The 16,788-nt window shown below is 34.7% G+C and overlaps 1 protein-coding gene across 6 annotated transcripts; it reads left to right on the top strand.

Moving 5' to 3' along the window:
* Nucleotides 1-638: 638 nt before the first annotated feature.
* LOC110790084 (uncharacterized) lies at nt 639-14,684 on the top strand. Of its 6 annotated transcripts, none has more exons than XM_021994821.2 (20): nt 639-879; nt 1,000-1,068; nt 1,710-1,855; nt 1,984-2,056; nt 2,146-2,223; nt 2,319-2,378; nt 2,482-2,586; nt 3,314-3,424; nt 4,491-4,523; nt 5,731-5,829; nt 6,484-6,556; nt 8,339-8,448; nt 8,543-8,585; nt 8,748-8,839; nt 9,467-9,515; nt 9,603-9,673; nt 11,348-11,467; nt 12,824-12,912; nt 13,491-13,536; nt 14,317-14,684. In XM_021994821.2, exons 3-20 carry the CDS (start codon nt 1,821-1,823, stop codon nt 14,353-14,355), a joined length of 1,326 nt encoding a protein of 441 aa, XP_021850513.1. In that variant the 5' UTR covers nt 639-879; nt 1,000-1,068; nt 1,710-1,820; the 3' UTR covers nt 14,356-14,684. The 6 variants fall into 6 exon arrangements, with proteins under 6 accessions (XP_021850513.1, XP_021850520.1, XP_021850519.1 ...); XM_021994819.2 differs by having other exon boundaries at nt 650-879; nt 11,345-11,467; XM_021994826.2 differs by having other exon boundaries at nt 650-879; nt 2,166-2,223; nt 11,345-11,467.
* Nucleotides 14,685-16,788: the final 2,104 nt, after the last annotated feature.

A 16,788-nucleotide genomic window follows, 5' to 3' on the forward strand; every position in this document is an offset into this window, starting at 1 on the left:
AATAATAATTAATATTTAATAATTAATAATTAATAATTAATAATTAATAATTAATAAATAATAAATAACAAATAATAATTATTAATTATTAATTATTAATTATTAATAATTAATAATTAATAATTAATAATTAATAATTATTAATTATTAATTATTAATTATAAATTATTAATTATTAATTATTAATTACTAATTATTAATTATTAATTATTAAATTATTAATTATTAATTATTAATTATTAATTATTATTTGTTATTTATTATTTATTATTATTATTTATTATTATTAAAGAGTGGTCAAGGGAAAGGGAATGACAAACCTTGGGGGGTGGTAGGGTATCATTGTAGAGGGATTTGGGGGTAAGTGAAAAAGAAAATAGGGTAAAGGGAATGACAAAAACCACCAAACAAACAACAACAAATGGAATAAAGCTCCATCATTCCCTTTCCCTTTCCTGAAAACCCCCAACCAAACGCCCCCTTAGTAACTAATTTTTTTCTAGTATTTATTTGTGAATTCTTAGGAATAATAGGAGATTAGTCTTAAACGTGTGAAATGGATTGGTTGGCTCGGATCGGGCTAAGGTTCGAAAATCATGGTCCTTGACCTTTTGAGCTCCTTGCATTCCCCATCCCCCTCGTTCATTCCAAACAATCCCAAAAGTTGGGAAAAGAAGAGAGAAAATGTTCGGGTGGGGCAAACAAATATAGTGAGAAAGGCAACTACTCCGTACAACACAAAATTTGTTTTCTATTTTCTGGTCTACTTCTGTGACAATTGGAACAACAACGAGCTTAGAGTCAGGACTCAGAAGTCAGCAAAAAAATCAGCAGTATTCAACCTTCCTACCCAACTGTAAAAAGGGTGTAGAAATTCAGGTTTTTCAACTCAGAAACCCCTTTCAATTCATATTTTTATTCAATCATATTCTTTCATTATTCTTTGAATAGTTCTTCGCTCTAATCCTATTTTCTTCCTTACATTGCTTGTAATTACAGATAATTAAGTCAACCATTGCTTAATTAGAAGCTCAATATACTATTGAGTGATTGAAATAAGGTAAAAAGGTAAAGATCAAAACTTTTATTTTGTGTATTTCGTTTACTCCACATTATTGAATCTTGTTATGATTTTATTGTTCATATTTAATTGAAAGTTTGTTCCTTTTTGTGCTTAATCAAATGTTTTTGGATGTGGGTTAGTTGGGAAATCTGGTCAAAAATGGATTTGGGATGAAACAAGAGAGAGGACGTTCCGATTCCGAAAACTTTATTTGGTTGCCTGTATTTGATTGTTGATGTTGTGTTGTCGCAATGAGGGAAAAAATGCTCAACTTCAGTTGCATTTTTCAGTTTCTAGGTCTTCAAAATGTCATTTAATGTTGGAAGCAATCTGTGTATCTTTAATGATTGACATTCTTTCAGTTAGTTGGATATTTGGACAGTAAGGGGTGATAAGTTCTTTCTGAACAAGGGTTGTTATAAATACTGAGTGACCGAGTGGTTAAAACTTTAAAGTGATTGATTGAAAATCTGTACGGGCTGCTATTGCTATCTCAGAAGACACTCAAAACATAAATGGTAACATAAACAAAATTCACCCGGGACACTGTGACGAGAACTGACAATATAATTCTTGTGGTTCAGTAATGTTTTTTTTTTTTGGGGTCTTTTATGTATTAAAATTTGTTTATTGGGCTTTCTCGCAGTGGATAGTGTGTATCAGACAGAAATTATGCAACATTTACTTGGTCATTGGAGATAATATACACTCCAGCGTTTGGATGTTTCATGCTTGAGAATTGGGGGAGTCCGGTGACATGTCTACTGATAATGGTACACCAAATTCTATCAGGTTATCTCTTTTTACACCATGCCCATCCATTTGTTAGTATTTTTGTAAGTCCGTATTATACATGTGGTAGAAGTTTCTAGATATCTTTGGTAAATCCTTTCTGGTGGGAATAATATTTTGTTTTTTAGGCATGATACTGGAAATTCTGCTTCATGGGGTTTGAAAGGAGATGGCAGTTTTAAAAATCCCGAGGAACAAAAGGTTTTAGTACATTTAATTTCCTCTACTGTCCCATTGTTTCCAACTATGTTCGGCCAAAATCAATCCACTTCTGAAACATTAACGAGCAGGAACTTTCTGGGCAAGCCAGGACACAAGAACATGAGATATCTTTTCTTAGGGGGGAAGTTACTCAAGCCCATATCAAGGTAGTTCTAAAGAATACGGTTACTCATTACTTTCTAATTTTCTGGTTGCTTCTCTTCTGCACGGGAATGAGCTTGTGTCTCCTCTGAAATGACAGGAGATGCAGCTGCTGAATGAGAAGTATGCTCTGGAGAGGAAGTTTTCTGATTTGCGTATGGTCTGTCGTCTGGAAAAATCTTATTCCAAGTCATTTTCTTCTATTGTGAAATTTCTTTTGTATTGAATAATTATAAGCACTCATCCAATACCTGATATGATAGGCTATGGATGAGAAGCAAAAGGAATCGATAACGTCAGCCTTGAACGAATTGGCTCACAGAAAAGCTGACCTCGATGAGAATGTAAGACTAACCAATGATTTGAAGGTAAGATGAGTTTTTTCCCTCCGAGTTTGAAATAACTCTCCATGCACCCAACCAACTTACCCAAAGCCCTCAAAAAGATAGAAAAAGATATATGCACTGACAAAGGGAAATCACTAATTATATGCTGGAGCTGCTGGACTTTTGTTATTTTGTGCTTCCTTTACAACTTGTGTTTAGGCCTTATCTTAAGTAAGCATACAAATCATTGAGCAAAAGAACTTTGTTTTTATATATTTGGATGGTGATAGTGGTTATGGGAAATTCCAATAATAGTGATGTAACCCGTAGTATAGCTTTGACCAATTCGTGTACAAGACAAGTGTATGCAATTTTATCCCAAATCCAATTAGAAGTCTTCTATCCTTACGTAGGTCATCCGCAAAGGTTAACCCATATCTGATAAGAGTCAACCCAGTCTTAACTCTCACCTTACATCAATCTTATAGCCTAGAATAATGAAGTGATAAATTTTTACCAACAAAATAAAAGATTAAAAACTTCATTGGATTAGAACTTCAAGATTGAATCATTTTATAGTAGTCCCTACTCCCCATTAACATTTGTTAGGAAAAATCAGAGTTCAGTCTAATGAACACTTGATTCATTTGAAACCTTCAATATGTTTTCTTTCCTGCTACAACTCTTAAATTTGGCTTATTTAGTTTGTTTCACTTTCTCATAATTAATGCATAATTTCTGCTATAGTTGAAGCCGTGTTCTCTTTTAGGATGCAGAAGAACAGAGATATATTTTTATGACATCTTTGGTTGGATTATTAGCTGAATTTGGCACATGGCCAGGCGTCACAAATGCTGCATCCCTTTGCATGAATCTGAAGGTATGGAGAGTCGTAAAATAGGGCAGTATTTGTCTTCTATCTATTGATGTTGGTGTAGGAGTTTTCTTACTTGCAAAACACCCTAAATAAATGTAGGAGTTTTCTTACTTGGAAAACACCCTAACTAAATGTTGTCGTGCTTTTTTGAGTGACCTGAGTATGTCATAGTACTGAATGTCTCATTAAGTCATCATTAGCATGCTTTTTAACTTGTCATATATTTTGTGATGATAAAATAATAGCTCTGGTTTCTGGTCTTGTAATCTTCAATTTTAATAAAGCCAAAAATATTGCCGGTGATTGGATCTTAAAGCTACTGCAGGTTTTGAATATGAGGAGACAGGAGATTACAAGAGAAAACAGAGTTGATGATGTTCATGCCTAGAATTGAAATGATAAAATAGAGTTGTCTTCTTTTTAGTTCCATGCCTCACTTATCCAAAGCTATGCCTTTAACCAAATTTCCCTCTCTGTCTAAAAAGATGCAAGGCTGTAAAAAGGTAGTTTCTTGTCATGTTGTCGAAGGTCCTTCCTGCTAGAAAAAATAGGATTAGCCTACCATAAGTCTATTAGTCACACAACAAGAAAGTCGTGTAAAGTAATTTTACCTTCTCTTCTTATGAAAGAAGGGTGATTTTTCCTGTTGAACCTTGTCTTATTTTTGTAGCCTAAGTTAGGATTAGGGGAGTTTTACATCTGATGGATAATAATGCACAGAAGCAGTCATCTAGGGATTTTGAATCAATGAAATCAACATTCCTCCATTTTTTTTAAAAAATCTTCACTAACTTTGATCATCTTATTGTCAACATTCTATACATAATGAAATTATTGGTTCTTTCTGATTATCTAAAGTGCACTCAGGCTCTTGGTTCCTAAGTCTGCCTGATCACTTGAAGAGAGTTCGATACCTAATTTCTGACTGTTGATTACTTGGTTCAATTTGTTTGAAATTGTTAAAACTTTTTTTTTATCAGTTATGGCGTTACGTGAAAAGTCAAGCTCTGAATGTATTATTGACTCTCTTCTTTTCCTATGCTTTTTGTTGGGGGGGATGAACTTGCAGCACCTGTATGATAAACTGCACCTGAATCTAGAAGTAAGTCTTTCAACAGATACTTGCTGCTCTACTGCATTACTCTCAAGTGTATCAGTGTATGTTTCGATACCATATATCTGTTTTTCTTTCCCCCATGTGCATATATCAATTAAAGAAAACAACTGCAATGATCAAAATATGTGCAAGACTTGATGAGTGATGACTTGTTTAAATATGGTTACGCAAACATGGCTGCATTTTTTCATGTGTGTTTATGTAGAGGTGCTTTTGTATGGAATTTGTAATCTTTAAGCTCCAAATTGGTATGAGGATATAGTATTGTTGGCAATAAAGCTGACACCATGTAGATTGAGCCGAGGCACCATGAGTGTGATCTATATATTATCTTAATAGGTACCGGGTCCTCTTTCTTTTTATGCTGTGTGCATCCTACTCTATCCTCTTCAAAGTGATTATAGTTATTAAACGTCCATAAAGTGTTATAACCCGAATTAGTTACTTTGCAAGAGGTGGAGTCATTTAGTTCAGATATTGGGCTGGAGTTACTCGCACATCTCATTGATTAAGAACATAATAATTGCTGATTTTTCTTGCCTGATAGCTTAACTTAGTGGGAGAGTAATTCTCAAAGTTCCATAAAATACCCTAGTGGTCATATGATGATTGACTGGTTCCGAAGTTCTAGAGCCTTTTCTTTCTTCAGCTGGTAGAGAATTGTGTGTGTGTGTGTGCGTGCTCCTTTCCCAGAGTTCTGAAAGACGAGGGAGGGGAGAGCCAATTTTCTTCTTTTTTCACTTTGAAAGGAATATCACACTCTATGGACTTTTTTAAGAGAAAAAGGATGTATAAGAAGATAAGCCCTGGATTATATTATTTTAAAAGATACACAGTTGGTTTTGGACATCCAGAAACAGGTGAAAGTTTTTAAATTTTACGGAGTGGAATTTTGGAAGTGAGAAAGTATTGTTTTCCTTTTCCTCTTTTTTTTGTATCATGCTAACCGGGCATGAATTCTTCCCAATTTTAATTCTATTTCACTTTGGTTATTATGTTCAAGCCATACTCCAAGAACATATGCCCAATGGAAAATAGGTAATTCGTTTCCTGCTAAATGTTATTACTGGTGTTTGTTAAATAATCAGTGGAGTAATATTCAGAATTCAGTTTGCCTAAATATGCACAATATTGGCAGTTGGAATCATTCATAACAAGGAATAAAGGTTTGAATTCATGTCTCTAATTGTAGGAAAAAACAAGGGAGTTGAGGATTCTTTCTCGTGACCAATATCATAAGGGCAGTTCTCTAGCCAGCAGTGTAGATGTTCTGTCTCCTAGCCGGCGTGTGGTAATGTTGTAATATCCCAAGTGTGTGCTGCATTGTATGGCATTAATGTTTCTAACTTATGCGTGATTAGCTGTTGTACCAAAATAACAAGTTCTCCTTTTGTGATTACGTGGACTTCTTTATGAGTACTTTGGCTCAGTCTTTTATGATTTTATCTAGATATTAGGATCAAGTGCTTTTACACAAAGCCTTTATGACTCTTAGTTCAGTGGGAGTGTGGTGCATCTCCTGGAGGATGATGACAGAGAAGGGGTTGTCTTATGTCTCCAGAAACCTACCTTGGCTAGGGAGGACCGAAGGACTACGGGTTTACAATGAGAGCTCTCGTAGGAGTGAGAACATCATCATCATCATTACCCCATTCCGTCAAAGAGGCTCCCGCAAGAAGCGGGGTAAGGGGGGGTCGGGTTAAAATGGTTACCCTTGTTACCGAACCAGCAAATGTTTTCCTTTTTGTGCTTGTGGACCAGTTAAAATGGTTACCCTTGTTACCAAACCAACAAATGTTTTCCTTTTTGTGCTTGTGGGCTCTTTTAAGGTTTTCTCACTAAGATCATTATTGGGTTATGTTGCCACGGTATACAGCATGATTATTTCAAAATTCAGATGTTGTTTTCTGTATCAATTTTATCATTTTATGGTTTACTCGTGCAGAGAGAAAATTCAACAGCAACTAATCATGTGTGGCGTGAAGTGAATACTGGTACTGGGGTGTTGCTACCCGAAGGTGAGATGCTCTTACCAAAATTAAGTTGGCTTCCTTCTTGCAATCAACAAGTGATTTTATTTTTTATGCTAAATGGGTATGACTTAGTAGTTATAGAAATTTAGGCTTTGTGTGGTTCAACTTAATATCTGAACTTGTCCTTTCCAAACTTATTTTGTTGGAGAAAAAGAACTTTGTTTTCTCTGAAATTTGTCTTGTTTGTGTCTGGAAAGAACTTATTTTATATGAATTTATCTTAGCTTATTTTTGTCTGGAGTAAGTCAAAATAAGTCGTCACATATCCTTTTTTGGAGGTCATATCCTTCATTTCATTTTCTTCTCATTCAATGATTTGCTCCTTTTTCTTCTTGAAATCGTTTTTAAACAAAACAAATGCCGTGGCACGAGCTAAAAAACTAGTCTTGTTAATGAAGTTCTGTGTAGATGTATACTTCTCCTCTTTAACGGAATCTCTTATTTGCTTTTAATTTTAAAAATTGGATGAAAACTGACTTTGAACCCCAGTTTGTAGTAATAGTATTATGGTAAATCATTAAAGGAATGGCTGCAAAAATAGCCAACCAACACGGATCTTTCCAAGAATGGAAGGCTGGAAGCTTTGGAGGTCTGGGTATATGCAGCGTGAACTTTGACTTCTTTGTTTGACCCAATTTCTGACTGTTCTACTTGTAGTCTTTGCAGACATGCCAATAATTTTCTGTTTGAAAATGTTTTATTGCTATTGGTTCTTATTAGGTGCCTCAGAAGGGGTTCATTACGGGTGATGAAAATTTTGGAATATGGTAAAAAGGAGAAATATTACAGTACCTTTTATATGTTGTCTTCATAAGAAACTAAAATAAGCTTGAGGATATTTGTGGACTGGACACATGAGTCTAAGAACTAAAACAAGGTCGGGTCTTAGAACTTCATGCATGATGTAACCCCGAGGCTTATGTTTGTAGACCAGGAGTCTTCTCAACTGATTATGGATAGTGATTATGTTAAGTTATAACTTATAATGTTAATAGATCTTTCATAAAATGAATGAGAACATTCAGAATGGGCATGGGAATCTTTTGGGTGTAGTCCCAAATTAAGGATTAGAAGATACCGTGCTGAAGTTTTGTAAGGAAAGCAGTCATAGGTGACAACTAGTTTGGTAATCCCTTTTACTCCTTACTGATAGTTTTCAGGATGATTTCCGTTGAACATCCAAAATATTAAGTATTGGAGGTCAAGCCAAAAGCCAAAATAACAAACCATAAAGAATTAGAGCGTGTAGTAAAGATGTAAATGTCCAAAACGTTACGCCATGCATGAACTCCCTGGAATATTTTGTGTCTAAGGTCCTCAATTGTGATGGAATACCTGGTCTTCTTGGTTGAGGTTCCTTTTTGTTTATTAATATCTTCTCTGTCTATTTTATTCTGTCTTCTTTCTTTCTACTTTTTGAGATCTCTTCAATGTTGGAAAAGAGTCATATTCTCATTAATTTATTTAGATATGCATAATTATAATAGCATCTTTCCAAGAACCATTATTCTTTTTGCTTCATTGCACCATATTTTATCAAAATTTTCTTGATGTCAAAAATTACTCTTTTAGTCTTTCTCCTTGCATGATGTTAAAATTGTGAGTAATACATTCTCTTGCTTAATTTATGTACTTTAATCTGCTGAAGGATTTTGTGTTTAATTATTCTCACTTCATACATAGGACTGATATCTTAAAAGGTGAACTTGATTTAGTCATTTAGTCGTTGCATATTTGCAAATTTTGACACTCATTTGACTTTTATAGAAGAGGGTCCTGGAATAGAAGGTTTCCAAATAACAGGTGAGGCTAAACCAGGATTCAAGCTTCTTGGGTGTGGTTATCCTGTACGAGGCACTTCTCTTTGCATGTTTCAGGTAATAGAGCAAGTTTTTCCAAGGACCATATTGGATATATTCAGTTCTCTCACTAATGACCAAGTTTTCACTTTTTCACGCTTATGCATAATAGTGGGTTCGTCATCTCCAAGATGGGACCAGACACTACATTGAAGGTAAATGGTGTACATCCACATTCCACAATACTTCTATGCATTTTTCTCGAGCCGGGGTGATGATTATTAATCCTGTGCAGGTAGATTACATATATATGTTCTGTCAACACTGTCACGTCACAGTTTGGGATGCACTTTGATCAACCTATGTTCATTATTCAGGTGCTACGAACCCAGAGTATGTTGTTACAGCTGATGATGTTGACAAAAGTATTGCTGTTGAGTGCATCCCGATGGATGAGAATGGCCGTCAGGTATTCTCTTGAGTCGTGTGTCTGTTGTGTTATGGATTTCCATTTATTAGTTTGATACTTTGATGAATTTTCTTCTACTGCATATATATCTCAGTTGAAGAATTTATCTGACATATAAAGACAACTCCTGAGGAGTTGGTGTCCACCTTAAATACATAAAGTACTCTTACTAATTTATATACTCGTATTTTCAATGTTAATATACTATGAATTGTCGACTTGTCGTACATGTTTTTAAATGTGAGGCACGCATCACGAGCATTTAAATTTAATTTTCATGAAACAAACAAGCCCTAGCCAGTAGGTATGATCAGGATGTTGGATGCGAATTTCATGCAAGTTGCTTCAATATGGTATTCTGGCCGTCATCATACTGGTACTCAAGAGCTATATTTTGACCTTTTGGGTTGAAAAAACTTTTATAAATGACTTATAATTTGGACCAGAGGTAATATCATGATTTTTTTTATGGTCGTATCACTCTTCTCAGTAAAACACAATATCAATGGGTATGTCAACTAGCATAGTTTGGTTTACAGTATGTTAACCTTTTTAGGCATCACAATCACATTCTTCGATTCGTGAAAAATTGATAACTTACTGTATCCCTTCTGTTACAACTATCAGGGTGAACTAGTAAGACGCTTTGCCAATGACCAGAACAAGATAACATGTGGTAAGTCTATTAGCTCTGTGTCTCTTGATTAATCTGGTTCAAGCATTGTTTGCCAGTTTTCAAATGAATTTTTGTTTTCTTCCCTAGACCCAGATATGCAAGCAGAGATTGACTCATATATTTCTACAGGCCAAGCCGATTTCAGTGTTTTAGTTCTGGTACGTTTACCGGAGATCTTTCAATTTGTATTCTTGGATGCATTTGCATCAAGCTTTAAAGTTTAAACACTCAATAGTTAACTCTTCTCATATGGTCAGCAGGGTTTGGTTTTGTTTTGTTGGAGTTGTTGCACTCATGAACATTTTGTCCCTATTTTTGCGTTGTTTGGAAGGGGGGGAACTGGATTTCTTTTTTCTTCCTGTGAACTAATGTTTGCTGCATAAGTATGTATTCTGATGAGCTTTAACAAAATCCTTCATAACTCTGAAGGGAATACAAGCCCCTAGAGATGTACCCGCTAAAGCTTTCCTCTAACATTCTTATTTAGACTCAACATCATCCCTCACATATTTTACTTTTCCCACTTCAAATTTTGGTTTCAACCAATTATTGGATGAATGGTTACCTACCCTAGCCACCTGAGAAGTAAAGTGAGGGTGAATATGTCAAATCAAGCTGACGCTGTTATGCACTGCTCCATCCTGTAACGTACAAAGGTGTTCTGTTTTTTAATGCATATAGAAAGGGGAAACTTCTATCTCTACTAGTTTTTTCTTCGAAATGGCAAAGATGTTATACTCATACTTTGCAACTGAAAGAAAAATGCAATTTAGAAACCTGAAAAAGTTTCCACCAATACTATTTCGATGACCCAGGAACAGTACTCTCAGATTTGATGTCAATAAATCATCCATTTTATTAGATCTTTGGTTAAACTAAGTATCCTTATAACTGATATCTGAAGATCTGATAAATAGGAAAGAGAATGAAATGATAGACACCTTGACCCCCTTGGAGAGGTAACCTACGCTGAGAGACCGAGGCTTTATTATTGCTGATATTATCATAGTTCTTAATTGACAGAAGAAGCTCAAAGCAGAGATGAGTTTTCTTCTTTGTACCCCGCTTTCTGTTTTTTTCATGTCCTTTGGTATCTGGCTAGGTCGAAAGGAGTAGGTGTAAAGGAAGTGGACTAAGAATTATAACTTATCCATATTTGGTCTGAATTACACTTGTATATAAGAATTGGAAGGAAAGGAGAACTATTGATAAGAAAGTCTCCTTTATAAAATTCTCTTCATGTTTTCTGCTAAATTGGTGAAATTTCAGTAGGAAAGAAAGCTAACGGTATGAATTCCTTTATTTTCTAATTTGTATATACTTCGCAGTTACCTTCCAAAGGATTCCTCTAGATTCCTAGTTTCCTATAACATGGCCAGTGGTAAAACGTATCTCTTTCTTTGCTTTTCTCTTCCAATCACCAATCTCTACCCCTTCACTTCCAAAGAAGCTGTTAGTTTCTGACTTTCTGTTTATAAATATGTACTCGGTATCACATAGCAAGTTATTTCTTCATCAACAGAGAGATTGTTTTTTTTTATAATATTCATGCTGAATAATTAGCGTGAATATTATGGGATATGGGGTGATTTATTTCAGTGTCCTCTATGGTAAGGGTGTCTTTTATTTGGGTTGATTTTGTAGGACTTTAGGTGACTTGAGTCTTGACTGGTTTATACAAATATACACATTTGTATAGAATGAGGAAAAGGAATTACTGAATACTTGAAATACTGTCTCTGTCTTCTGTTTCATATTTGATAAGTTCATGATGTGTTATAAGGCTTATGAACGGTGAATTGATATCTTTTTGTTTATTGCATATCAAGCAGTTGGACTCGTTTGAAAACTGGGGAGCAGCAACTTTTAGTTTACGGCGTTCAGGCTTTCAAGTGAGGATCAATAAGACAGGAAATGTTCAAATTGCTGAGAAATTCTCAGAGAACTTGTCGGTATGTTGGACAGATCGGTTTTTCATGGACCTCCTCCCCCACCCTCACCCTCACCCTCACCCTCACCCTCACCCAAAGAGAAGGGAACTCCTCTAGTTGATAAAGCTAGATAAGCAGATGAGTTCCACTTAGCTAGCATGAGTTTGAGATTTGCATTGAATAAAAAGCTATCTGGTCCCTACATATTGGAAGAGGTGATGCTCTTCTAGATGCATACACGGCCCATTAAATTGATGTTTTTATATAAATAAACTTGTGTATGCACAATGCAGCCGATAATTGTCATCATTAACAAAAGATATTATCTCAGCGGGACCTTCCTCTGACAGCACCCTTTCTTCCTTGATCCCCCAAATTTGCTAGTTCATGATTTAAGTCAGTAGTATCCTTCCACACATTGGCACATGATTCACATCAGGAGAAGAAAGTTTCTCGCGAACGATAATGATTCATTAGCTATTAAGCTGAGGATGATGTGGGCTTTTCCTAGTGTATTTTTTTTCTCTTCTGCTGGGCATACAGCTACCCCTCCAGGAAAGCCTCCCAAACTTCCGTGTCATGAGTGCGCTCACACTGTGTGAGATCCGACTATCAGTATTGTTAGTTGTTACTGGGTTCTATTACTTGTCTTCCCTTAGCCTCATTCTCTGTTATGTATTCTTGCAGTCAGCCCTTCAAGATTTAAGGTAAATCATGAATGCTCCAGTTTAACGTCAAAATCCCAGGAATTCCTTTTTCCAAACTTCTCATGCTCGCATATCTTACCATACCCCTCATGTCTTACCTTTGGCTCTACCTTGGTAAAACCTCTTTGGACCATGCTCACGTTGACCCCTCCGCTAGCTGTAACACTTCCATTCTTAGAGGTTCTGTACCAAGGTACGAGTTTGGCCTCTTCGTATTAAAGCAACATGTGAATGCAGTTTCATGTTGCTCACGACATCTTGAACAAGTAGTATCCTGTACCTTAAGTCCATGATTAACTTTGATAGAGTCAAATGTCTTTCCATTACAGATCACGAGTGAGTCTAGAAAAAAACTTACTGACCTTACGTTAGAATTGTTGATTCATATTTTCATCCAGAAATCACCATAGTTCTCTAAGGATCTTCCCAAACTCACATCTTCTTGCTTCTCTGTACCCTCTTGGCCGGGTTACATCATGAGCTGATTGGACCCTAAATCCTTTGCCGTGACTCGTATTAGTGATTTTACTATATGCTAGAAATTACTATTTTCATGCACCAGTTCTGAATTCTGACTACATTTTTCTGCAATAATTTATGGATTATTTTGGGTTTGTCTTTGTTCAGTTAATGCAGTTCTATGTATAACTTCATTGTTTTTTCTGTGCAGATCAAGATTCCTGGTGGATTATCAACACAATTTGTTCTAACATGTTCGGATTTAACTTCACACCCTTTTAGCACATACAATGATGTTCGGTAATAAATCAGTCTTGCAAAAATAAATTCTTTGTTGATGTCATAATATCTGAGTCAGTATATGCAATGGCTTCAATTTCATTGTATTTCCTGTTCTTCATATCCAAACTTTTCCTTAAAATCCAAAGAGGACCCAAATGAGAAAATCTGTGTGTGTGAATCTTATCTTACTACTCCGTATAATCTATTGCTGTTATTCTAGAACTGATGATACAACCTACTAGACAGCTTAATGAAACTGCATTAGGATTACACTATTAGAAATGTAATCCATTATTTATTTTTGTGTGAACTTTTTCTAGAAATCATGACATAGTATATGCGACTCGGTCTCAATAATGGACAGAGGGAGTAATTGCTAAGTTAAAACAGATATGGTCGTAATTCTAGAGTTCACAGCTGAGATACAGACTATGTACTGCCCTTTATGTTGTCTGCACTGCACATCTTGTGACAGAATGCCCTCTTTTGGTTTGTCTACAAAATACTTCTTGTGAAACAGAAGTTTCATTTTACTCCATAGCTTTTATTTTTACTAATGTTATTCTTTTGAATTTATTTATGATTTCTTGGTACAGAACGCGTGATACTCTTGTGTTGACAATAAGAATGTTCCAGAGCAAGGTAACTTTTCTTGTTTCCAGCATGGAATGATAAATTACTCTCTTCCTTCGTTTTGGTGGTTCGCTTATGTTTTTTGCTGCTTGGTTATCGAAATTATCACCACATAGTTTGTCATTATAAATTGTGACATTTGGTTTGTTATTATGAATATTCATTTTCTGGTTTTCATTTTACTAGCTTGTGCAACATCCTACATATTGTTTTGAGTTCAGTACACCTTTGAAGCATAGAAACTCTCGTGAACGTCTTGCTTCCTGTTTGGTAAAAGGGTAATCCTATTACAAGAAAGTTTTACCCCTTGAATCTTTAAAGCCTCATAATAAACACGAATTGACTTAAATACTTGTAAATATTGAACTTCTCTGATACACTTATTAGACTAGTACTCTAGTATTGTCAGGACTGTCAAACGCTTGCACTGATAAAAGTGTCTATCTTTGATGCTATATTGGAAATGTGTAACTGAACTCCGTACTGCATAAAACAGAATATAGACAGATGATCACTTTTCCTTTTCTTGCATGTTGCTGGAAACAACTCACTCAATCGCATTTCTCATTTTCAGACAATGATTACATCTATTCTCTTTTGATAAGTTAATAACGAAAAAAAAAAAGTTGAAATCTGACAGATCAGCTGGCTTGCTTTTTTTATATTTTAAGAGTGTTGTATGTTATTTTTTTATTTTTTTTGTTTAAGTTATACGAATTATATTCGAGTATTTACATTAGGTTTGACATTATTTTCGCCGTAATTTTATTTTATTCATAATAAAAACAGGCTCTGGATGATCGAAGGAAAGGGAAAGGACATTTATAAGTATTTCTATATGAAACTGTACAAGCGAGGATTACAGCAGTTTGGGACGCATCAATCAACTATTATGTTTTCTTGGTTGAAATTTTGTATTGTAAGTTAAAATTTTGCAATTAACTGATGATTTTTCTTACATTTACAAAGAAGCATATAATATCAATGATTTCCTTCGTTCATTCTTTTTCAAAAAAAAAAAGTCAGGAAAAACAAAATGTGTACTTACATTTATACCAGATTAATGCTCTCTCAAAACTGTTATTCTTACCATGTTTAAAACTGTTGTATTTTATTTTATGTTGATGTTTTTAAATACAGCCCTCTTGTTCCCTTCTCTTCTGTTTTGTTCAATTCTCTATCCAACGTTGTACGGAATAGAGTAGAAATAAGACTAGAATTGTCTAAATTATCACTTGTAACTAGGTGAAAATGTATCCATTTATCGTTTACTATCATACCATAAACTAGTGAACTCTGAATCGTATACGCTTATCCCTTAATTATTTTGTAAGAAATATTGTTATATGATATAATATTAAACAAGAGTTCAATTAATTACGCACTCTCTCTTGCCGTTTTCTCCCCCTTTCTCATTTTCTAGGGTTTATTTTCTTGGTCGTCGTAGGCCGAAAATAGTCTAATTGTTTTTCGGAAATTTAATTATTTTCGGCCCTTTGTCTTCATTTAATTCAGCTATTATCTCTTACATGCAATAAATTTTTACCATATGGGCAGAATTCGGCATTGTTCGTAAGTCTCCCTAAGGTGGAGTTGGTTTAGTATGTTTTGTTTGTTGTTTACTCCTAGTGTATTTATGTACAATTGGTCCGTTGGTACGGAATTGCAATAGATATCAATTTTCTGAGAACATTCAGATGAATCAAGTGGAAATCATCCTCGCGGCTTTTCTCTGAAAAAGTTGTTATATACGGGAGATGTTCTACAGTGCAAGTTTTATTCAACCTTATTTGATTTATTGTGTCATGTATTTGTTAGATCAGTATTTCTCTTGTAGATGTCGTATGACTCCTTATTAATGAATTAATTTTTCTTTCAAAAACAATCTGATATAATATATATCTATCTATTACATTATACTAAAACAGACACCACCGAGTGACACGTGTCACCTCCTGGTGAAAAAAATTCCTGCCAAAAGTTTTCTTCTTTTTAATTCATTTATTTATTTCAATTAACTTTTATGGAAAAGATTCACTATTTTGACTAAAAATTTATCATTTCTTATTTATTTGATCTTCAATAAATTATTTAACTATAATTAATTTTATTTCTAAAAATTAATATTTGCAAAGTCTAAAAAATATATTACAAATATATCATGCCTTTATTAATCTTTTGAAAATATGCAAGTTATATCGTTTATACTCCGTACTACTTTATTTTTGAAATTTTCTTTTATTACTCAAATATTTAACCAAAACAATGGTAAAATATATTTTTGTGAATATTCGTGCGTGCACGGGATCTAATCTAATTAATAATAATTAAATATTTTTATGAATGACGGCCAAATCTAAAGCGAAATAACTTGCTCGAAATTTGAATCCTGAAAAAACCTATCCAACCCGAAAAACTCATTCTAATGATCTAATCTGAAAAAGTTCGATCTAACTCGAAAAAATCGATCCGGTATGAACCGAACCGATATTGATCCGGTCTGATGTTGAACCGAAGTCTTGACCCAAACCCGACGCGATCTGACCATCAAAATTTCGAATCAACCCGAGATCGGAATGGATCTAACCCATAACCGAACCCAACCCGAAGTAAAACTGATACGAATGGACCTGATCCTAATCTGATCCGAATGACCCATTTACCGGGTCTATGTGTAATCATGGAGTCAGTGGCATTTGGAGTGCCAAAGAGCATCCCGAGCACTATGTGGCTAGTTGGTTCACAAAAGCAACATATTTGAAGGCCTATACATATTCTGTGGAGTCTTGAAATGGTCCACATGAGTGGCCAATGTCACATAATGATCCGATATTGAACCCTCCTTTAAAAAATAATTATGATAGATGATGTTTGGTTGACATGAAAAATTATGAAAAATATAACATTTTAGGAAGTGAAATATTGTAAGATTGTTTGATTGACAAAAATATGGGAAGTCACACGTCCTAACTTATACCCTCATGGTATCAAATAGTAACATACATTGGGCTCCTATTGGTTGTTTTCACATGAGCAACCTCACATGAGATTAAAATTTAAATCTAAAATAGTAACCCCATATGGAAATTAAAATTTTAAACCAATCACAGCCAAGGATATCATACCCTTAAGGTATATGTAGCCTTTTCGCTTTCTAGGAAGTTTCACTTCCTACAAAATGGAGATAGTTGATTACCTAGGTTCCCCTGGCCTAGGTAAGTGGATCTTCTCGTGTTTAACCAAACATTATCATCCACTTCC

This window comes from Spinacia oleracea, chromosome 2 (genome assembly GCF_020520425.1).
Source record: "Spinacia oleracea cultivar Varoflay chromosome 2, BTI_SOV_V1, whole genome shotgun sequence".
Lineage (NCBI taxonomy): Eukaryota > Viridiplantae > Streptophyta > Magnoliopsida > Caryophyllales > Amaranthaceae > Spinacia > Spinacia oleracea.